Raw genomic sequence first — 25,672 nt, forward strand, 5'->3', positions numbered from 1 at the left:
AACAGGCGCGGTTCTACGGGGGGGCTGTAGCCCCCCAAAAATTTTGTCTAGCCCCCCCAAAATAAATTCCGTAAAAGTAAAAAAAAAATGCATTAGGAAAAAGAAGGATTGTTATGTACATGCGAACGGTCTCCGCTTAAAAAAAAATAGCCGTGACAAGGGTGCATTAGTTAATATAGTGTGAATGATTTTATGATTTAATTGGCGATCTCCACCTATTGATTTTCGAAGGAAAATAACCGGTCTACATTTCAGCACGCCTCCCTGAAAAAATTCTGGATCCACCCTGCTAGCCCCCCCCCCCCCACAAATATTGGTTCTAGAACCGCGCCTGGGAATTGAATCTTCTGAAGATGACTAGATGTCCAATTTATGTCTGCGCTGAGATCTGTTATGTGATGTGAATGCCCAAGTTGCCTACAAGATGAGCGAGCACGAAAATAATGATGTTCTTTTCAAGTAATCTGCAGCGAGTCAGTCTTAAAGTCACAAGTTTTTGTGAAAAACCTAGGAAACGCATTATTCTATTAAATCCAGTCTTTTTGTGTTGATTTTCGGAGACCTAAGTGTCTGGAAAAAATAACCGGTCTACATTTCAGCACGCCTCCCTGAGAAAATTCTGGATCCACCGTGCTAGCTCCCCCAAAATATTGGTTCTAGAACCGCGCCAGTTTCACAAGCTGCATTGATGCGATTCTAACGGGATTCTACCACGATGGGTCAATTCAATGGAGACCATAAGCAGTAAGCACACAAAAGGCATGCTTACCTCAGAGGAAAAGGTTTTTTGAATTAGTGATGTATAAAAAAAAAAATCTCCATGCGCGTGCAACCATTTGCACATCCACGCCATGACATAGTGCTTCAGGTTAGCACCATTTTCTGCTATTTCTTTCTGCACTGCTTAATAAGCAGTGTCATGAACTTGGCACATTATAAACAAGGCAAAGTGTTTATTTGAAACACTTGTGCATCTAATTTTTAATGTAAATAATATCAGGCATGTACATAAACATGACATTTACATAACATAACACCTTTTTGTTTTATTATTCCAACTACCCTTAAAACAGTCTTATAACAAATTATTGAGTTTTATAGTTTTTTGTTCCCTTAAGTATCTGTTTAATCTACCAAATTATCTTCAGTTTGACAGAATTTTGGGCAGTCTGAAGTGCTTCATGTTTGAAATCTTCCGCGAAAGAATTACTAAGTTTGATATGTTAGAACTCGACTCACTGTTAACAAAAAGCCAAAAAATTAGACAGATGGCATGAATATAGTATCACTATCCCAACCTAACGATCCATTCATTAAGTATGGAATTAATTACTGTAATTAGATTGATTTAAATAAAATGCCGGTGTAGCGTGAATATCCTACTCCATGAAATATGGACTCATTGGTAGTATTGCACATGCGTAAGTATGATAATATGGGTTTTTTTTAGGATCATATATGGGAGAGTGACCCGTCACGTGCGAGGGATTAACCAATTATAGGGAAAAGGAGTCCGATTTTCATAGGAGTCAGATTTTCATATGACACTGTGACATGGCTCATCATCTCTAGCAGGTGCTTATAATTGAGCCAATAATTAATTATTTTTTAAATTTGGTTCATTCATGTGTACTTTTGGCACACTAGCAGAATACACTGACCATTTCTGTACGTGTAAATACTTTACATGTGACACAATAAAGATTAAAGAAACAAAAATGTTGTCACTCCTTTGTGAACGCTTGATTGTTGATATGCCAATTTTGTTCTTTTAATAGAGTAGTTGTTACTGTACTCAAAATTCCTTGCCTCTGTTGTTCTTCTAAAACAACAACTGTTTGTGGTAATCTGTTATGATCGCCTTTTCTCCACCAATGTCATCAATTGGTAACAAAAATGACCAAAAAGCCATGTGAAACTTAACAGTGTCTTGGTAGGGGGAGGCCTGGGGTTCTTGTGTTCAAAATTAACTGCTATATGTCTTTTAGGAAACTGTATTGGAATGAATGTTGTCCAAACTTCACACAATGGTTTTACAGTACAATTTGAATCCCTGTCAGTGAATGTCCAATCACATGCCGAATATGGGTCAAAAATGCAACCAACTTTTTAGTGAATTTCAGACATTTTTTCTTAAAGGGAATATACAACATTTGCAAACATCGAAAAATAAAACTACCAAGTTTTTGCGAAATACCTTAATAGGATGTTGGTAAATGACAGTCTGAAGCATCCTGTAAAATTATGGCACCTGGTATACTGTCATTTTCAAGAAAAGTGGTATTTTTGTATCAATTTCCAACGCTGATCGGCCGATCAGCGTTGGAAACAACTGGCTTTTTTTCAAATAGTGGCCCCAATTGACCATTGCACTTGTTTGCAATCAATTACAAACCTATAAACGGGTACGAGCCAGCTAGACTGGTTCCCTGACCTTACTATTCCCCAATGTATGTAAACTGCTCTGTTTCTTCTTATATGGAGTCAGGGAACCAGACTACAGGAAAATGATCGTTTTTCTTGGTTTTTATAGCATTTTCGAACCCAAAACCTCCAAAAAGTCAGTGTAACTATATTTGCTTTATATTTCCAACCCCCCAATTCCATCCATTTCTGAAAATTACAGCAAAAGCAAATGATGTATATTCCCTTTAAGCAGAAAATTGAGGTATTTAAGTTGATAGATCGACAGCATTCAGCAACCAACATCTTTGGTAATCCATCAACAATGAAGGCACAATTGGTCTACTCATTGTGTATCCCTTGGAAAGATTCCCATATCTGGCCATCACTTGTCAACCTGTGCACAAACCCCATGGGACTGGTCTGAACATTTCTAAATGATTTCTTAGTAAAAATTGAACATTTGTCCGTGCTAATTTTGACTTTTTTAGGACATATCACTTTCTGATGGCTGATGGCCAGATATGGGAATCTGTCCTATCCCTTTTTAACTAAAGCCGCACATCTCAAAAATGGCTGAACCCAACGGTGGGTGGGCGGGGTCAGAACAATATTACACAAAACTGCACTACGCCCTCTTCTGTTTTCCTGAAAAACGACGTGCTGCTTTTTTGATGGGAGTGGACGCTCGGCGTCAAAAAGAAGAACTCCTTTCTACTGGATTTTTAAATCACTAAAGCTGCTTCCTATTTCATACACACAGTGCACCAAAAGGATAAGAAAGGCTGAAGAAGCGGATGAAGTTATTGGTAAGTACCAACTGACGAAATTTCTAGACGAAAAAGTCGAAAGTTGTAGGACGTTCACCGCGGCACGGGTCGGCCGTCTGCAGAAAATGCACAACTGACAACTGCTCATGCAGCATCAAAGCAAACAAATTATTCATCGGATTTGCTTTTGAGTAATTTAAACCACAGTGTATTTTTGCCCTGTGTTAATGTTGTTAGGTAAACAGAAGGAAGGATACACGTCTAGTTTTCCTAATTGCAAAGCAAACATGGTGCTTCTCCGTGGATCGGCAACGGCGATGCAGAAGCCGGAGTGCGAATTGGAGAAGAACGGAGTCGTGGCCGGTTTGAAGACGAAGATGGCGAACGGCATCGAGAGATCAGCGGTGCAGAATGGAGCGGTGAACGGTATAATGGCCAATGGCGACACGGTACATCAAATCAACGGACTAAGGAACGGATCGACGACTGTATGCAATGGCGATATGAATGGGCATCTGAAGATCCAGACGGAAGCTAAGAAACCCGACGCTACAGCTACAACACAGGTAAGCTTGTTGTAATAATTTGAATTTTATTTGAGTTTTTATAAACCTTGTGAAATCATTTTTTTTTAAATCAGAAATGATCGTTTTTTGGGGGGTATGATGATTTGGAGGATGCTTGATTACAATTTTAGAACCATTTCGCCCATATTTATTTTTGTAAAAATGTTCGACATTACTGTGTATACATACAAAGTGGACATTTGAGATATTTGTAGAAAGGATTATGATTAAGATTTGAAAAGCAAATAGGATCTGCATTTACTAAGATAGGCCGAGATTAATCCATTATTGTCATTGAAAGAACATTTCTGATTTTTAATGGATAAAATTTCTCAAAGTTCCAAATCCATAGATCATACTTAGAGTTAAATTTATTTGTCAAATTCATATAAACTTCAAATTAATTACGTTGTATTATATTACTAGTTCCATTATTTAAAAATTTTAATGATTTCTGTTTTGTCAAATTTATATAAACTTCAAATTAATTACTTTGTAAATTATATTATTAGTTCAATTATTTAATGATTTCTGTTTCGCACTTGTCATATTCGACAATTCTTTTAGTATGCACTATCACCACTTGACCCTAACCCCCTTCCTCAGGACTACCCTGCTAAATCCAACAGAGTCCAACCAGAGTTTCCTGCTTGATCCACTGTGCCTTATTTTCAGTTGTCTGCTAAATCCAACGGAGTCCAACTTGTGGTTATAATGTGGTTCAGTTGATGGCCCAATCCAACATTTTGCATCAGGAATGTACTCGAGGGGTTTACTGCTCAATGTAGCAGGCTCCATCGGGTACATAGTTGGATCCTGTTGCAATGCAAGAACCATGTGCATAAATTTGGAAAGTGCCCCATATGTTAATGTCATGCATGTATAATGCACTTTAGTTGCTTGGTTGCCTTGCAAGTTGTATTCATGAATACATTTGTGGAAAGCATATTGCATCCAAATGCCACTTTCTCCGTTATATAATTATCTCATTGATGGTCGATTGTTGGAGAAATGTTGAAAAGACACAAATTTCCAACTGAGAAACATTTCCAATTTAGTTGGAAAAATGGAAAATGTTTTGAAAATGCACTTGATTCTCCATAGAATATGCACGGGTATGTGTCTGGATACTACATTCTTTCCCAAAGTAAACCGTCTGCCTTCACTGCATTCTGACTGATTTCAAAGAAAGCTAATTTAAAACTGAAGCTTTTATCTCATGTTGATTTTGGCTATACACAGAAAGGCCCATTTAAATGCATGAGGAAGGGCATGGCTACTACAGCAGAACATCAGCTCATTCCATTGTATGAGACCTGTCTCTAGTCTAATGGCATTTGTTTTCCTGGAAGCTTCCAACACTGCACATTGCTCAAACAACATTGAGTCATCAAGTTTGTTTAAATAGTGGCTGGGGTGTCAGTGGCTGCAGATCCAGGTGTTGGTTGTGGGCATTTTCAATGATATTCAGCAGTCTTCCCTTGGTTCCATGGAGGGGCCATGGCGTGCCCCTCCACTTCCCTCAAAAGGGGAGCTTTTACACAAAAGAAGGATAAGGCCACCAAAAAAAAGTCTCCGGTTTCTGGTATGGAGCTTGCCCAAAAAGTGGTGCGGCGACGCGGCTTTTTTTTTTTTTACCTGACCTTTTTGCTTCAAATGTCGGCTGATGACTGCAAATGGTGCCCGACTAGACTTAGTGCAAATATATGGGAGTCCAGAGAGGCCACATAAAGCTTATTCTTGACCATTACCCAATCTAAAAACACGTTAAAATTATGCAGCAGCAGGATTCCAGTCAAACCAGTGAGTTTGGCGGTTTTGAGACATCATCTTTCATTGAAAAAAAAACTTTTTCATTTTGCCGACGCGCATGGCTACGGCGACGCGCGCGCATACCAGAAACCGGAGACTTTTTTTTTTTGGCCTAAGAACTCCTTTTTTAAATTGATGCTCATGTCTATTCATTCTCCTTTCCCTTTATATGTGCCATCAAAATAGGTGACCAAAATTACCCCTTTTGTAAAAATGTAAAAATAATATTCACATTACCCCACATGCCCCCCCCCCAGAAAATTGGTTCTTGATCTACCATGTACATGTACCATTGTTTACCGTTTGTTAAAAAGACCAACAACTGTGCAGTTTTGTTAAAAAAATTTATGTAAATTTGTTACTTAGATAGGATACATTATGTATCAACAGTCATGATTCAGAAAAAGGGGGCGTCCACAAGACATACAAACACAAAGTATCTAGGGCTACAAGAAGTTGTAGATAAGCACATCGATTGTCATAGATCAGCTTGGGCTCGGGCTTTCATTGAAAACACAATAGACAAAATGTATGTAGCCGGCCATGATGTAAGCTTGAAGGTAATACACCAAGAATAGATCTATACAAAGTATACTGAACCAGCCGTTTGGATCTTACGAGCACAATTGTGACAGTAGAAGGCCCACTGTAGCTGCATCATTTGTGAATTGTGGAAAGGAACTGTAGCCTTAAAGGGAATGTACAACATTTGCTTTTGCTGCCATTTTCAGAAATAAATGGATTGGAGGATTAGTAGGCCTATGTTATATAAAATATTGTTAAACTGACCTGTGTCATGTTTTGGGCTTGTAGATGCTGGAAAAACCAAGAAAACCTATCATGTTCTTGTAGTCTGGCTCCCTGACCCCACTTAGGATGAAACGTACATGTAGCAATTAATACACTTTGGGGAATTGTAAGGTCAGAGAATCAGTCTAGCAGGCTTGTACCCCTTCACAGGTGTGTGATCAATTGCAAAGAAAAGTCAGAATAACTAAATATGAAAAAGTAATAACAGTTTTTGAAAAAAAGCCAGTTTTCTCCAACGCTGGTCGGCCGACCAGCGTTTTTCTTGAAAATACAGTTTTTCTTGAAAATGTCAGCCCACCAGGAGCCACGATTTTAAAGGATGCTTTAGACTGTCAGTCCCTAACAATTCAGTAAGGTATTTCTTGATAATTTGATCGTTTCGTTTTTTGATGTTTGCAAATGTTGTATTTTCCCTTAATAATAGGCATTTGAAAGGTTTTACAATGTAATATAATTCAGATAAATTCACTGCGTGCTAGGTGTAGCAGTGGGAGACACTTGATCCAAGGGCAAGGCATTGGGATGCATAAACCATAACATGTATAGACTGTCTGAACTGGTCTAATGGAAAAAAGGTGTACAGTGTAGGTATTTATTTAGCCCTTTGTGTCTGGACACAGTACAAAAATGCTTCACATTCACGTAGGTACGGGTAATGATAAGGAGGAGGGCCCATTATATTTGTTTCACAACAGAAATTATTTCTAATTTTGAAAAATAATAATAATTTGATGATAGTACAATGTGAATGTACAGTGGAGGTGTTTTTACAATTGTGCTTTAGGCATGGGTGCCCTTTACCCATGGATGCCCTTTACCATGTTCCTAGCTCCATGCCTTTACATACCAGCTTTTGTTTTCTTCTCATTTTTCATTTTGTGTAAATCTTATGTTATTTCCTCATTACACACCTCATTATGTAGTCAGTCATTATGTGTGCAAAAATGCAACCATTTACACTGTACATCATGTACATGTTCCTGGCGCCTTGCTTTATTTGTGGACAAAAGACTGGCAGTTGTACACAACTACATTTAGTAATGGATGGCATAATGTATTATTCATGACACTGTGAGCTTTCCCTCTTGCCCTTTGTATTATTTGAAAGGGGTTCCAGGAGGGGATATCTGTCACTGTGTGCCAGGGAGTGGGTGTCTGGAAGCTTGTTTACATACAATGTGCCGTAATTCAAGAAAAGTTTGATGACCCAAGACTGACCACCTGTCACAGGGTGGGGCTGATGTATAGTGAAGTGAATCTGTCTTTTAAGGTCATTCAAACTTGCAGTACATGTTATATAAGTATAGAAAAGTGACTTATAAATGAAGAACAATAGCTCTAACAGTCCTGAATCCTCCACATTCAATACGATTTTGCACACCCCCTAGGGAGTTAGGGTTAAAGATTGGTCTAAATACAGAACATTGGTTGAATCATTAGAACTACACTACACTCCCATTCAATTATGGATGCATTTTGATGTTCTCAGACTTTGTGCAGTGGTTGCACAAAGTTGCCATTACACAACATTGAAGACTTGCCAGGCAGTTCAGACATTCCAGAAGTTTGTTGATAACATTTGACATTGAATAGTCGAGTGTGAAGCCATGTTAACCCTGGTCATAGGATGGGGATGCAGCACCTGAATCATGAACAGGTGTTCTTCCACCTTATGACATTTGCTGAGCGCCCAGTGAAATGGTTTTTTGTTTTGCAGATATCACATTGAACAGAAAAAGTTACTTGCTAAATAAAGTTAGAGGCAGTCCTAAAGTTGGCTTTATGGAAGAAGAGTACATAAACATTTTACTTTGTAGGTATTTACAGGTATCCATGCATGATGCAGTGGTGTACATCCAGAAGGGTGAGGGAGAGGGGGTGGGGGGGGGGGGTTTCACCTATTTCAAAGGCCCTATTTAAAATATGAACATACATGTACATATAACCGGTATATTTTCATAACCGATAGGCCCCAATGGTGGGTTTACATACATTGTTCTGTAAAGTGCATTCCCCATGCTATTCAACAAGTTCAATTTGTTTATAAATTAATAAATTTTCAACTTGTATGTTTTATTCCAACTAAAAACACCTCCTAATTGTTCCTTTAGTTCTATGGACGTCAGCAACCCCCTGAAAAGTTGTTTTGTTTTTTGTTCTGGACACGAAGAGATCTACTTTGCGAGGGAGGACACTGGCTCCCGCTCTGTACATTATCAGTAATGACTGTGGAAAAGGAATCCATCTTTTGGGATTGGGTCGTGTTTGCCACATGTGATGAACCGTTAATACATGGCGATGTCCTCTATGTTTCCTGCTGTCGCATCCCATTTGAATATTGCTTCCTCACTTCATAATGCTGTTTCCATGTGTCGTCAAGCTTGTGGATATAAATGCAGAAGACCTGTGGCGTCGGTTGTCTGCTGCCCTGCGCATGAACCTGTCATGTTGTTAGACACGTCCATGTTCCGCACCACAGATTAGTTTCTCACAACATATGCCATGCGTGTCGAAATGTTCGTGGACAAAAGGAAGTGGAAAGTTTCCATTGAATATTGATCACATAAAGCTACTTTAAGGGACTAGACAACATTTGCAAGCGTAAAAAAACTACCAAATTATCACAAAATACCGTACTGGACTGTTAGTGAGCGACAGTCTAAAATCATGGCACCTGGTGTGCTGACATTTTCAGGAAACCTGGTATTTTTGTATAAATTTTCAACGGTTGATCGGCCGACCAGCATTGGAAAAAAAAACCGGCTTTTTTCAAATACTGCTCCCAATTTATCGTGTTTAGTTAGTCCGCATCCTCTGTGCGATTGATTACACACCTTTGAATGGGTACAAGCCAGCTAGACTGTTTCCCTGACCTTACAATTCCCCGACGTCTGTAAATTTCTCTGTCTCATCTCACGTGGGGTCAGAGAACCAGACTACAAGAACATGCTTTTCTTGCTTTTTCAGCATCTACAAACCCAAAACGTCAGACAATTCAGTGGAACAATACTTGCTATAAAATACTAAACCCCAAAATCCACCTATTTCTGAAATTACAGCAAAAGCAGATGGTGTATATTTCCTTTAAATTCTATTAAGGAAAATTGACAGCTTTTTCTTTAGCTCATAGGAAAAAAATTAATAATCACTGTGATCTGAGAAAAATACATTGTAAATAGGGCCACTGATTCTTCCGTTTCAAAATTATCCATTTTTCTTTTTAAAACTATAAACTGTGTAAGTAAATTTGTTTCCCATTTTATCCTGTGTCAGTTTTTTTAGTCGTTTTTTTTTTCCTGGCTACAGAACATGATTGAATGAACCCGCCCAATGTACATTATGCTTGGAATTGCAATTTATGTACAGAAATTGTGTTATTTTCAATGATTTTATGACTTTTTGTCAACACACCAGCTTAATTCCATTTCAGAACATGAATTTTGTTAATTCTATCGGTATTCCATTTTTTGGCAGAAATCAACGGCCCGAAAAACCCTGTGGCCATGAGCCATTTCATTGGTGTACTGTACATGTGAATTCTTGTTTTGAACAATAACTAAATTCTTTTACAAATTATAAATTGGATTTCATTTTTAAAAAAAATGGAGAATACAAAGAATTTCAAATCAGATTGACATGCCTATCAGTTCTGTTTCCTTGATGTAATTTAAGGCCCAAAAAAAAGTCTCCGGTTTCTGGTATGCGCGCGCGTCGCCGTAGCCATGCGCCTCGGCAAAATGAAAACGTTTTTTTTTCAATACAAGATGATGTTTCAAAACCGCCAAACTCACTGGTTTGACTGGAATTCTGCTGCTGCACAATTCTAACGTGTTTTTAGAAGGGGTTATGATCGAGAATAAGATTTATGTGGCCTCTCTGGACTTCCTTAATATTTGCACTAAGTTTAGTCGGGCACCATTTGCAGTCATCAGCCGACATTTGAAGCCCCCCCCCCCAAAAAAAAACCAGGTAAAAAAAAAAAAAAAAGCCGCGTCGCCGCACCACTTTTGGGGCAAGCTCCATACCAGAAACCGGAGACTTTTTTTTTTTGGCCTAATCTTATTTTCTTTTGACATTATATGTTTGCTTTGATTTATACATCGATAAGCTTAGGGGAAACCCATGTTATTGCCTTGCGTGATGATTCATTGGTTATCACTGCAGGTCATATTTGCTAATCAATGACCTCCACAATTGCTTAACATAAATTGTCCACATTGGTCACCCCATGCCATGGCAGGATGGGCATGGAAAGACTGTGTTGGTATATAATGAGTCATAGAGTCAGCGAGATATTCAGAATATGCATTTTAAGACCTTGTTTTTATTAAGCTTTCTGTAACTCACATACACAAAATACATTAGGCCTATCTTTTTCATTCACTAATTATATTAAAATATGCCCTTTTATAAGGCACTTACAAAATGGAGGGAAAAGCTTCTCTCTTTTTTTGCGTTAAAATTGAGTACACACGTGTAATACAGCAAATGGTATGCTACACATGTACATGTACATGTACACACCACAGTATGCATATTGACAGTGTGAAGGTAGAAAGACCATTTAATTTATTGAACATTGAGTGGCAATCAAACTAATGATAAATGGAAATACATGTAGGCGGACATAATCAGCTTGATAGGGCAGATAATAGAAGTACATGTACAATGGACCCAGACACAAACATAAGATAGTAAGATTCAATTGTACGGTAAGTTCATAGGGGTTGAAATAGACAAATGTTTGAGAAGAATTGGTTGGAACACTTTTGAAGCATGGTGTCATTATGCGGATGATAATAGATAATGGTGACTGTCACGTCCTTCAGGAGAATGCACACTCTCTGTGAGTGGTTTTCACACCTTGATTTCTTTCCCACTAACTATTCCTCAGACCCACAAATAATCCCGTTTATAAAGCAGAAAGGAAAAGGAGGAGGGGGGGGGTAACATACTGTAAAAAAAAATGGGGGAATGATGGAAAACAATTGAAAAAATATAACCGAAAAAAAAAAAACATATTAAGGCCCCCCCCCCCGCCAAAAAATACTTGATCTCTGGTCAGCGCGCGCGTCGATTTTAATCATGCGCGTCAACCTTCTTTTTTTTTTCAAATTAACACGGAAGCTACAACTTGGTACAACAATTTTTGTACCAAGGAGCACCAAGGAATGGGGAAATTGCACCAAGGCAAATGATAAAGGGCACCAAGGCAAATTATGGAGGACACCAATGTATAATGAGGACACAAAAAAGCAAAATAGTACCCACCTTGTCTGTACAATACAAGCTTGGAGAAAAAAAAAGCCACCAAAAAAAAAAAAATGCGGCGCCGCATCAATTCCGGAACTTCGGTCTGACCAGAGACCGACTATTTTTTTTTTTTGGTCTAAAGGACAGTTTGTACTTTTCCTATATATGTTATGTATTTTTCCTACATTTTTCATAGCTTGATTCGTTGTACAAGCAGTATATGAAAAGTCAAGGTCAACATTTCTTATCTCTACAATATTAGCATTTAAAAGGAATTTTTTGCAGGTACATACATGTCGGCTCAATAGATTATGAAAATGGTGAAGATAATGAAAAACTAAAAAATAAATGAGATATCGTTGACAGTAAATAATGACACAGTATTTATTGTCAGTTTGTACAAATTGTGTTTCCTACAATGGTTGACGTGTTTGCGTGCGGGAAACGTCTGCGCTGAAAAAAAAGACGTTTGTGTTATGTAACTTTCAATTTGCCAATAAGAGGATTAATGACACTGCGAGCATTTACAGTGGTCTACATGTGCCGTTGTAATGGGACGCAGTGTGTTCATGGACACTTTTGGAGACCATTCAGAAATCAATTACATAGATTGCCCATTCGTACATAATTAATGAAAGCGGTCTAGTTGGAAGGTATTTTGTAATGAAGAAAGTGCCCTGTTAACAACTTAAAACAACCTTTAGAGGTTGAATATTAATACTAGAGTAAATGTGTTACTCTGCCAGACATATTCAAATGTACTTACTCTGCAGTTGCCTTTTTGTAATGAGCTTGACTTGACACAGGTCATTACAAGCAAAGGACTCAAGACACTAAAGTTCCATGCTACAATCAACTCACTTTAAACCATTGCTATGACGTCACACTATTGTTAAAACTGTGGATTCGGATCTACGAATCTCTTACACTGGTCACAAAGTGTGGATTCGGAACGAAGAATCTTTCGTAAAGAGTGGATTCGGAATTAAGAATCCACACTTTGAACATGTCGGACAATTGTTCCCCATAATGAGCCTGAATAGGACCGTCTGCGTGAAAATTTGTTTTCCGAGAATTACCAATGCATCTTCACTGTCACATTCGCCGCCGTCACTGCAAAAACTACTTTAAATCAGAAAGAAATCGTCGTCTGAACTATCCATTTTGTCGTAAGGAGCCTATACACACAAAATGGCTTGGTTGTACGGGTGTGGCGATACACATGCTAAAAATGCCAGGGACAAATGTTGCAAACTGACGCCACTTCCGGACTTGTGTACGAAGTCTATGGAGAGTCATTTCAAGTATTTCCTAACAAAATTTGAAACATTTCTCAGTCCAAGATTCATGTATTATCATCATTTTTGCAACGAATGACCTTCATTGAGATGATATATGGAGCAAAAAGTGGCGTCAGGTTGCAGCATTCTTTCCAATACTTCCGTTGACGCAATGGTTTAAGTCGAAGAATACACTCGCAAGTGTGGATTCTTAATTTACGAATTCACTCGGCGCTTTGCGCCTCGTGAATTCTTAAATTACGAATCCACACTTTCTCGTGTATTCTCCTTAACTGAATCAACTCAAAAAGCTCAACACAACACTCATGTGTTCAAGACCCACATCTCGTGGCTACACTCATTGGGATGTGGTCCAAATATTGGATTATGATTTGACAAAATTGAACTAAGGTGCACTTTCTTTTGTACCCTTTTTTTTCTCTCTTTTTTACAAGAGATTAGTTTTGTAGTTTAATATTTGTTGGATATAAAAAAGATAAAAATTTTTTTTAAAAAGGGATAAATAAAGGGGAAAATAAGTTAGACTTTTGAAACTGAGGTAGAAAAAGGGACTGTTGACAAAATAGGCCTGAGTGAAGAGGGCATTGTAACAAGGCCATTTTTTTGGTACAAACAGTAGAAAATAACCCCCATCGGGTATTCTTCAGGTGCCCTGCTAAATGCAACAATATCCAAAAAATTGAAATGAGAACCCTGCTCACTGCAACAAACTGCAACAGTGGATTCTGTTGTATTGCGCAGTGAACCATGATGCAACCAAATGCAACAGTGGATTCCATTGCATTCTGCAGCGAACCCAGTATACACCAAGCCTTGGCACCAAGCAGTTTACTCTGGTAAATGCACCAAATGTAACAGTGGATTCTGTTGTATTGCCTTGGACCTATGAGCAGTTACCCTGCTATTGTTAAATGCAACAATATGCAACAAGGCACAAGGACTTGAGTTGGCTGCTAAATGAATATGCAACAACTTTTTACCTTTGTAGCTTTCTGTTGCATTTAGTAGAGGGCTAGGCTTATTAACGCAGTTTTGATACCATTACTTAAGTCTTAAAGTTAAACGTCTAACTTAGTCCGTCTGACTTGCTGTCATTTAGAGGAAAACAAAGAATGTAGGGGATTGCCAACGATCAATCAGTTGACTAATTTTTTTTAATAAAGAGTGCTTTTGACGGAATCATGTTTCGTGATCAAAAGGTTGTCCATGGATTTTCACTGTTTTCTCGTAAATACCCACTAAGCTGAAACTTCTCCAGTCTAGGTATTGAACAATCTTCGTGAACATTTTGAGAGGTGTTATTATTGGAAACGAACAAAATGCATGAAAAGCAAATAATGCGATTAAGCTTTCCGTTTATTTCCCCTCTCTTTCTTTGATCTGCAGAGAACACTTGCCAGCAAGTTTGAAGAGACATTTGAGGAGACCCCATTGCACATCGCACTCATTACCTACTTTGGCTTCTTGGTTCTGATCCTCGTCGGTTACATCAAGGAACATCTGTGGAGATGGGGGATTCTGAAGAAACCAGGCTCAAAAGAGTCATCCAAGCTTAATGTAAGTCTTTGGAATGACCCCAAATTGTGTAAAATGGAACATTCCAGTTTTAGTCGTAAGCCCCGCCCACTTTGCACATAGGACACAACACATGCGTCTCCTAATGGACTTTATTCACGAGTCGGCTATATTAAATTGAAAGCAAGGTGAAATCTTCATTTTTGGAACTTGCGAATAGATATGAAAGTAATGAAATGAAGCTAATTATACCAGTCTGCTCTGGTGAATAATTATAAATTTGTGATTAATCATGCCCTATTTTTGTTTTAAGCCACATTTAAAAAAAAAAATGAGGGTGAGGCTTGGAACGCATAAATAGTCTGGCACCATCCCATGCAACAGTTTACAAGGCCTATTTACACAAATGGAATTTTGTCGCAATGACTATAGTCATTGCGATGTCGCGCAGTGATGTCGCACACGCGCGTGTGTGAACAAATACGCGATATGTTGTGCGATTTTTTAATCGAAAATGTGGCAGTTTCTTTCCATATGTTGTCCATTCTTTGATGTCTGTGATAGTCTTTGTTGGATGTGTCGTACAATTCACGATATTTCTGCACCTCGGTAATAATTGTTTTCGTCCATTTTGTACAACCAATCAGTTCAGGCACTTGTGACATACGTACCGGTATGTGATTTTTTTTTGTCGCGCGGGATAAAATCCAACCGAATTTAATTTTCGAAACTTGTGAGATAAGTCGTACGACTTTGTCACGTAAATGTAAATGCGCTCATTGATTTGTGCATATCGTGTACATGTACATGTACATGTAAATAAAATTCAGGGAACACGGTAAAAAAAGGCTTCCTCCCGAATAAGGTCTATGCCACACTGCATGTTCCAGCAACGCGTGTCATGTGTAAGTTTTTGTTTGACATTTGGTTGCACAGTTTATAATGACTGTGATTGGTCAAGACAAAATGGGTTGGTGCTTAAAGGGAATATACAACATTTGCAAACATCAAAAAATAAAACTACCAAGTTTTTACAAAATACCCTACTAGGATGTTGGTAAATGACAGTCTAAGGCATCCTGTAAAATTATGGCACCTGGTGTCAAGTCATTTTCAAGAAACTTGTATTTTTGTATACATTTCCAACGGTGGTCGGCCGATCACCGTTGGAAAAACATAACTATTTTTCAACTACTGCTCCAAATTTACAATTTTCAGTCCAAATTTTGTTTGCTATTGGTTACATGTTCATGAACGGGTGCAGGCCAGCTAGACTGGTTCCCTTACCTTACAATTTTCCGACAACTATAAATTGATCCATTTTATCTTTAGTGGAGTCAGGGAACCAGACTACTTGAACATTTTTTGTTTTTCTTGGTTTTTCAAGCGTTTTCGAAACACAAAACTTCAAAACATGTCAGTGTAACAATATTTGATCTAGGCCTATTATACTAACCCCTCAAATAGTTTATTTCTGAAAATTACAGCAAAAGCCAATGATGTACCGGTACATTCCAGGCATGCAACTTTTCCTCGGATCAGTTGAATTTCCTCATTTTTTGTGATTTCGCAGTTGCATGCCTGACATTCCCTTTAAAGGATAAAATGGGAAGTGTATACTGAAAATCAGTCCGTCCTGATTTGAAAATCACAGGTGTGTGGAAAAAGGCACACCTGGATTTTCCTAGGCGTGTGGTTTTTCTAGATGTGTGATTTTCTAGGTGTGTGATTCTGTGGTCCAAGGAAATTCAGGCGTGCAATTATTCACACTTCTCGGGAAGCTTTTAGGCGTGCGATGGCGTGGGGGTGTGATCGCACGCCTCAAATCAGAAGGACTGGAAAATGTGCCAATTGTTACTCATTCATTGGTACCGGTAGGTCCATAAACTATTGTATGAGATCCAGCCGTTTTGTTCCAAACGAAGAGGTTTCGGACTTTTGGGGTTCTACATCATGTACATGTATGTCATTTTTTTTTTACTATCTTGGAGGATTTTTGTGATCATTTTGAAAATTTGTTTTGTAGTCATGAATGTTGAGTATAATTAGTATATCAACATGTGTGGCTTTAAGCTTTGACTATACCGGTAATTGGAAATTCTGAAGGAGACTCTTGAAGTACCAAAAGTCAATTTCCTGTAATTTTGCTGGTAAAAAAAAGGTCGTTATATTCCATTCCGGTGTGCAGGATGTGAAAACAGGATGTTTATAGACGGAATTCATTATAGGATTCAGTTTCCTGGATGAATACCGGGGTACATGTTTACAATGCACACCTGTACAGAAGCAATAAGGTGAACGCAGGAAATTGACAAAAGCAATTAGCTTTTTGGACATACATTATGTACCTCCCATAAAAAATACTGTTTCCAGGGGGGAAAAACGCTGTTAGGTAGAATGTACATGTTGTGAAGGTAATGTTTGCTTGTGTAGTTTTCCCCATACCGTGCGCGATTTGAGACGGAGGGTACTACCCAGGGTCCCCATATCCTATACACATTCATAGATCATTGTTACCTAACACGTCCCCTTAGATACATGTATGTCAAAAGAATTCCTGAGATTCTGGGAACACAATGACCAAAACAAAAGAGGGGGACGCCTCCGTCCCTGAACCCTTCCTCTCTGAACCCTCCCTCTCTGACTGGCAATTTCAACAAGGCCAGCCCAGCAGTCAAATATATCAGGTGGCTTTTTTTTATATATTAAAAGCAGGTTTGACTGGCTGCAATTGTTATAAAACCTGATACGTAGCTGTGCTTTGACTGTAGGAGATTGACAAGCCAGCTGTGCCTACCAGTTACCTGCTTTTGTCTGTTGATGGAATTTGACTGTCACAGTGCCTACAAGAAATATGATCCGCCTGTTGGTGACTAGCCTGTGTAAAAGGCATGGCAGGGCAACAAGATTTAAATTTTGACTGTCTGTGATTCATGAAGCTGCCGGTAAAAGCAGGGATGAATTTTCGGTTTTCATACTTGTACCAGTACCAATGAAAAGGCTTAATGCCATTCTCACAGGGATGCCACTGTGCCTAGGCAATGTGTCTGTCACTTGCATTCATGGGCAGGGCAGTTGCCATTCCTGCTCAAGCCATAGCTTGACAGTGTAAATGTACATGTACTGTACATTTACTTCATGGGCTTGTTGCAAAGCCGTATTGCACAAACCAAATCACAAAGATTTGCTCATTTGATTACACTTTTTAAGAGGTTCCATGCCTCTTGTTGACATTTTTCAGTGTTGGGAGATGTTATTTTATCATTGGATTGTATTTAATTGTCAGTGAATGGTAAAATCCTTATTATTAAAAGCTGCATTTATACATGTACAGCATCTGCATGACACAAAAATTAAGTTATTAAAAGCCATTAATTGTAGTTGCTGTTAGTGTGCTGTAACTGAATTAAATCAACCAGCCGATTCAAGGAAGTGTATGGTTAAGTGTTGAAGACGGTTTTACACCTGTAACTAAACTGGAGGCTATGGGTTGGAATCTTAAAGCAAGCTTGTGATTTATTTTTCTCACAAGCCCTCAGACAGAACCAAGTGTACAAAATTACCGGTATGTGAATGAAGTGCAAAAACTCAGTTTTAGGTTACTGTGTCCTTTTATATTTTGTTGATGTATAAAGAAAGTAGTCCATTTCAGTAAAAAAAATTGCTTTAGTTTGAATCCAGAATTACTTTAAATTTCCCCAACAGCAGAAAAGTACTGGTGTATTACAATTATATCTTTAGGCATAAGGCCAAATCTAAATTGGCAATGAACCAGGGAATCTCTTGTAACGTGACCTAGGTCTTCAAGTCCTGTACCCCAACCATGCACCGGCCTCATGCTATGGTTATATTTAGGGCAGGCCTGGGTGTGATGGGATGGGGTGATCACAACCGATGTTTTGTGTGGACACAGTTGCTTGTGCACACGCTGCTCAGTCAGCTGTTGAATGCACAGTGTGTGAATGGCAGGTGGAACAATGACAGGGAATGTAGGGATGGTGTGATCATGGCACTGTCATCCCTGTGTAGACTGTGGACTAAAGTCTACAGGGTTGTACACGATTGTAGGCAGTGAGACAGGTAGACTAGTGGGCGTTGGCTAGGGCCTGGGAGGAGGGAGGGGGTTTGGAAAAGTATCTGTTTCATTGTTTTTGTTTGTTCCCCCAAACAATCAAACAGAAGGTAAAACAGTAAATTGAAAAGGAGGGAAATCCCTCCCACCTGCCAAAAAAAAGGAGATTTTTTTCTGTATTATAAAGATTTATTACTTTCTTCATCTGATATTTTAGAAAACTGGTTGGTCCCCCGAACCAGTGTGTGTAGTCTAGACCTGTACTATATAAACGACATCTTGTACAGTACATGACACTGAACAATAATTCTGCCTAATTTCTGCAGTAATTGAATTGCTCAACTTTAACATTTGCTTAACTAGCCGCGCACTTACATACGTACAAAAGGTAAAAATAGCATTACAATGCAAGATGCTATCTAACCACTGTGACATATCAGTGGGCTCCCTTGCTTACATTCTGTCGCTGTCAGTGCAAATGTATGTGTGTAAGTGTACATGTACATGTATATGTACGTATGCAGACTGCACAGCTCCCTGAATTGCATTGTTTTGAGCATACCGGTACGGTATGTGGTTTGAGGGCAATTCCGAAAAATCCAACATAGGTCGTACAAGGTCGTTTAAAGGTGATGGTACCTTAGTTTTGTTTATTGTTTTCTACTCATTATACATGTATCAACTATTACTAGTGAAGTATAACAGTCAATTTTCCAACAGCAGCTCATTAAAGTGTCTGACATGCATGCACGTCTGAATTTACAGAACTGCCTTGGAGTCTTACATTAACCATGATACAGTGTATAAATTAATGAGGGTTAATTGGAAATGAACAGTGAACTGTCTATTATTAGATGTTGTCTTTAATGATTAATGTGATTTTGTAGCCTGAAATGAACATCCTTTATTCTTGCTGGGGCAAGATGACAAGATGTGACCACCCCCCCCCCACCCAAAAAAACAACAACAACAACAAAAAGTACCACAAAATAAATAAATAAATACATTTATAGAAACTATATAATGTGCTGCATCCACCTTTTTATAATGAGATGCTCAAGGCAAAGAGATACAATAACTACTGGTACATGTACATCATGTAAGTACAACACAAAAAGGGACGGAACAATATTACACACAAATGAAATTACATGAAGATGATGCAACACTGCAACATAAGGATCAAATGTTAAGGTACCGGTATACAACACATTATAGACATAATATACTCAAAATGTCCACTGATTAAACAGTTTTGTGCATGTTGGAAATGAGAAGACCATAAGACCATCAGTGTTCAACATAAAGAAATCCAATCATCCTGTCAGACACTAAATAGATGATTTCATCGCAAATGATAAATCATCACCATTCACCAACATATAAAATGAAAGCCCTTTATAGGTGATGAGTTTAATTGTGTGTATCCCCCCTATTGCTTGATCAGTCACAGACAGTCAAAAATGTCTTCCACTTCCACTGCCATGCATTTGTGTACAGACTGGTTTAAACACAATCAGATCACACTCCCATTTTAAACACTGTGACAAGTCAAATTCCATCAGCAGACAAAAGAGGTAACTGGTACATGTGCCGGTAGGTACAGCTGGCATCACCTGCAGTCAAAGCATGGCTAGATATCAAATTAAGAAAGAAATTCTTAACTCTTAAAAACAGTTACTCGATTGAGTTTGGCTGCTGTGATGCCAGCGAGAGAAAGCCATTTCTGTGTGTACACGCAGAGGGGGAAATTATGGATGGACATGAGACATTTTCAGATCATAACCCAATTCTGTCCAAACCTGAAACATGTACAGTTGTGCATGTGCCGAGTCCCATTAGTGCATTCTCTAAATATCTAATGAAGAAATTTGACACTCTGCCTGAGACAGCTCAAAAGATGTAAATTGTTCTGGATCAAATTTTGAAGCAGTTTTTGTGTCAAATTTTACCCATGGAAGTGAACTCATTCAACATACTACATGTACATCTAATAGGAGCAGTAGTTCTTCCTTCATTATCCCAAAATTATGCAGACCGTTGAAGAAAAGCGTGTACACACGATGGAAACCACAAAAAATAAAGCCCAGTAATTATCATTTGGGTAGGTCATCAATTGTGATGAATCACATGTTATCCGACAGTGCGTAATTACTGTATACACCTTCATGTACGTACAATTCAGAGTGCCATTTTAGAATTGACAGTTTTATAGTGTTTGTTTATAATATTATGCATGGTGCATGTACGGTACATGTACATGTACATGAACATGTATGGTCATATGGTACATGTCCTGTGCATGCACTACACTGCATAATATAACCATACACGTGCATGCTCGGTACCGGTACGTACACATACATTTGTATGTCTGATATTCTTACATGAGTATTCAAATATCAATACAATTTATCCGTATTAATAACACGGGGAATCTTGTAAGAAATGGGAAATAAATGATGCCGTCCCATAAACAGAAAAGCTTTTCTCATTTTGTAACTGTCACACTATAACTTAGTAATTTTATTATTTTTTTGTGCAAAATGCATCTATTGACCTACATGTATATCGCCGTTTGCTAGTTAGCCACGCCCCTTATACAACTCTATGGCGTTTTTGTACACTAAGTTTTGCTGGTCTCAGATTTTGCACGTTCCGCGTCCGTTTGTATATCATGTAATTGGACAATGTTTCACAAGCTGCGTTGACGTGATTCTACCGCGTTAGGTGAGTTCTGCATACTACGTTAAGTGGATGAGAATTAAATACCTAGAATGAATGTATCGGTAGGCGTGATATTTAATCCTTTAGCACTTGAATTCAATTGTATTACATTGTAATGTATAACATGTACTCCTCCACTATTCTATAAAACCGTAGAGTGCTGGGGCAGATTGAGGCGGTATGAGGAGTAACAGGCAGGGCGGTGGGGGTGGGGGGAGTATAAGTGCTAATGAGTTAAAAAGAAGTTACATGTAAATACCGGTACAGCAACTTACAATGTGGCCCGAGAAGAATGCATTTCAGTTACATGTATACTATAACATAGCTGATGTACGGCAAATTTAGCTAACGTATTAATGATTTTAATGTAATAATACTCATCATCGTCATCGACCATCATCTAATAAATGATGAAAAATGTCAGTGAATGTGTAAATCAGGCCTTGAATTTGGGAATTTTTAGGGCAAGGCCACTTTGGCCTTGAATGGAGCAAAATTATAGAGGGCACCAAGGCCAGTTGGGAGGGCACCAAGGCCAAACTAATATCTGCAGAAGGGGCACAGAGGCCGGCTAAAAAAAATATGCGAATTTATATCGGCGATCATGTAGTTTATGGCCCCTCTTTAGTTTCGATCAAATTTGAGTCAAAGGTGTTTTTTTCATTCAAAAAATTACCTTTTCAACCTAAAGCAGACTTCTCTCAGCTTATATGGCACCTGTTTTGTAATTTTGAACACTTTTGGGGGATAGAAATTACGTTTTTTGTAAGCGGTTTTATGGTTGGTGACGTGCGATCGCCATCTCTATTTTCGTGTTGCGTTTTTTCGTTATCGTTTTCCCTCCAAATTCCCCTTAAAAATTCGAAACCCTTCCCTCTATCTATAACCTACCTGCATGTTCTTAATGTGGCTTAAAAGTTGATTTTGTTCTCTTAGGGAATCGGGCCCATAAATAATACACGATCGCCATTTACAATGTCCGCTTTTAACAATCGGAATTCGAAACGCCATGTGCACGCGTGTTTTTACTATGCCCCGAGCTCGTTTGCCTCGTACACGAACATCAATGTGTTCTGTATGTACCGCGCATGCAAGCACTGAGAAAAAGAAAGTCTGTTGACTGCACGTAAGATCTGCCGTACTTACTCCTGCTGGTATGTGTGTGTACGAATACAGACATATATTTAGCGGGGGTGTCGCTACTTGAAGTATCGGCACATACAGGAACTGGAGATTCAGTTGTCAGTAGTGTACATGTACGTGTGTGTACATCATGTACATACAGTGGGGAATCGCCGGCGTTTGGCCGGCCGGCCACGGCCGTACTGCGCGCGTGTGATTGATTCGGCGAGATATTAAGACAACTGATCGGGCTGGGATGACATCGAAATACATTGTCAATGTGTGGAAAAACAACTGGAATCAAGGATTGTAGTTGTTTTAATAGCCTGATAGATGTTTTTGCAAAAAGGGCACGACGGCCAAGGTAATTATGGGGCAAGGCAAAACTGGCAGTGAAGACAGGGATTTTTTGTGGGGCACCTCGGCCAGTAAGAAGGCAACGACGGCACTGGCCGTCGTGGCCGTCGTTCAATTCAAGCCCTGGTAAATGTCATGAAACATTTGCCTTCCATTAACCTCAAAAGGTTAATTGAAAAATGCTCGCTGAACAGGCAAACCAAATGAAAGCAATGTAAACCAGAACACTGAAGAATTGGTCGCATACACATCTAGAAAAACGTGCTGATGAACGGAGGTTTTTCAATTAGTGTATAATTCAAGGTCATCCAGATTAGGTAGATTAATTCGTATTCCATTGTCAAGCATCTTGTCATTGTGTGTCTCTCCATATGTGCGTCTCTCCATTCAAAATATTATTGAAAATCTGTCTCTCTTTTTTTCCCCATTGTCTGTGCAGGACTTTGTCCCCCTGTTCTCAGATTTTGTGAATTTCTTCGGCCGCAATATCTACATGCGAGGGAGGGACTGTGGACACATTCCGGTAGCCGGCGTCCCTGGTGCCCAGTTTGATATCATGGAGTATTCTACACCGGACTACAACTGGACTCTCAAGTGAGTAGAAATGGACACTATGCAGAAATCTTTCTCACCCCCTTTTTTTGGGGGGGGGGGGGGGGGGCGGGGACGGGGAGTACTTTTTTTTTGGGGGGGGAGTAGTTTACATTGTCAAATAATCCTTAAGAAACCTATTCACATAATAAAACTATTTTCTTTTCCTTTTTTAATATGGTGTGTTTTTGTTCAGGTATATTCTCTGATTGTTTTTGTAAAGAATTTTCTTTAATATTTCAGTAATTTTACATACCAGACATATTCTAGCTAATGTTTTGATGAAAACAAAATTGCAACCACATTTCATCTTTAAAAAATATACAGTGCTTTGAGTTTGAGGCAAGACGCTTTAAAACCTTTCTAAACCTTTATAAACTATTGATACATCATTACTGAAAGGAAATCTCTGGTTATATTAGATGCACTGTATAGCCTGCGTTACACATTTATGATAAATGAGGTCAAATTAGCATGTTCAACTAGATGGGATTTTATGAAATAGCATCTAGAGTGAAGCAGCTTCCATTTCAGTGTAAAGTGAATTGTAATTTGATCAAGGGCAGCAGGCAGTGTGACTGATGGAGTACATGATAGACATTGATAGAGGAGGGGGCCTTCTCTGCAGAATACATGTGATAATTGCATTTATGATGTACAGTGCATGTACATGTACGTACAGTACACATGTGTAGGTGAACAGATTTAAGCCTGTACACGTATGTACATGTACATAGTAGTGCACAGCACCATTAGTGGATGTGGGGGGGGGGGGGGGGGGGGGGACACCACCAAAGGGGGGGGGGCCTGAAGACACCTGTTTGTCTTTAATATTAAGCAAATAATTAAAACGTTGTGTCTCTCCCTTGTTGGCCATCAGCTACCTGTTCCTTTCAGTTTTAATATTACTGTGTGGAAATAGCCTGCGCACAAATACTATACTTTATTCCCTTCGCCTTTTAGAACAAAATACTCGAGCCCTCTTGGCTCCCCCCAAAAATTTGATTCTGGATTCGCCCTTGCACAGAACATACACTGTGTACAAGTACACTGTACATATTGTGTAAATTAATTTGGGGTCCATTTTGTTCATGTCCTGTTACATTTTGTGCATGTACGGTACATCCGACATCTTTGATTTTATAAGTCTGGATGCATCCTCCAAGAGAGATTATGAGTAGCCCTTGCTATATGGAATAGCACACTACCTAGGCCTACTCAACAAATAAAACATTATTTGAAGTCATTCTTAATGACCTTGAGTTCAGAGGAGACAGGAATTTGTAGAATGACCCATGCATACTCTACATGTACCGTATAATGCCATTGCACAAATATTTAATGTACATACATACCATAGAGCTAGGACCCACTGTACATGTACATACTATTCATGTATGTATACAGAGTTGAAGGTTTATGGTGTGCTTTTGATAGCACTAGCAGCGCAATCACAGCCACCCTCTGACTGAGACAGATTTTCATGAACAGTCTCAAACATCAGAATCTAGACTAGAAGAAGCACTGCAGTGTCTTGCTGTGTTGTACTTGATACTTATTTTTGGAAATTCAGAGTGGTTTGGATCTGGCTGAAGCTGTCACGAAATCAATATATATTTTCTTCATTTCACAGTACCGGCACTTGTGGCACAAATTACATTTATTAAATTACAATTTAGGTCAGTTTGTATCAGCAACTCATTAGCATTCTGTGGTACCAGTAATGGTGGGCTGAGTCACCAAATGTTATCATGGAGAGATGATAATTATGCATTTAATGCAATTATAACTTGCAATTTCTTCTACAGATGAGTCGTTTCATACATACTTGTACAAAATTGCAATGCATAAAATTGTTCTATATGTTTTTATATTTTAATTTCCTGAAATTAACAACAAAAGGTATTGATCAGTCCACTTTGTAATCTTGAACTCAGACAAGTGCTACCGGTACATTTAATCCTTATTCATCCATAAATCTAAGATATGTGTACATGTATGTTATTATTTTTGCTGTTACCAGAGAGCCAGCCTCATGTCCTTCTTTTACAGATCTGACTGACTAACTGACTGACTGTAAAGTGCTGTCGTAGAGGATTACCCTTGGCTAAATCTGGCACGATCATTGTGTAGACCAGATGCATGGAAAGATTTGAAATGAATAGCCATTCTGAATCAATTGAATAGAATTTTGTGCACTCTGGGACCAGCTTTATTATGCATGCTTTGTCTGTACAGTTTCTCCCAGTTTCACCGGATAAATAATAGATAAATTTTCCATCATGCATGTTCTGTATGTCATGCACGTTTAAGATGTACATGTACCTACATGTATTCAATTCAGTTCAATTCAATGCAACATTTATTGCTATT

At 38.7% G+C, this 25,672-nt stretch overlaps 1 protein-coding gene across 1 annotated transcript in view; it reads left to right on the forward strand.

Annotated features, from left to right (window-relative positions):
• Nucleotides 1-3,041: 3,041 nt before the first annotated feature.
• Nucleotides 3,042-25,672, forward strand: part of LOC119742763 (serine palmitoyltransferase 2-like) — a 42,692-nt gene continuing 20,061 nt past the window's right edge. Inside the window, exons 1-4 of the mRNA XM_038218934.1 lie at nt 3,042-3,212; nt 3,411-3,739; nt 14,302-14,472; nt 23,148-23,302. Coding sequence (XP_038074862.1) covers nt 3,461-3,739; nt 14,302-14,472; nt 23,148-23,302 — 605 coding nt within the window. The 5' untranslated portion in view covers nt 3,042-3,212; nt 3,411-3,460. The remainder of the gene's footprint in view (nt 3,213-3,410; nt 3,740-14,301; nt 14,473-23,147; nt 23,303-25,672) is intronic.

The sequence above is a fragment of the Patiria miniata genome, unplaced genomic scaffold, assembly GCF_015706575.1.
Source record: "Patiria miniata isolate m_02_andy unplaced genomic scaffold, ASM1570657v1 HiC_scaffold_6, whole genome shotgun sequence".
Classification (NCBI taxonomy): domain Eukaryota; kingdom Metazoa; phylum Echinodermata; class Asteroidea; order Valvatida; family Asterinidae; genus Patiria; species Patiria miniata.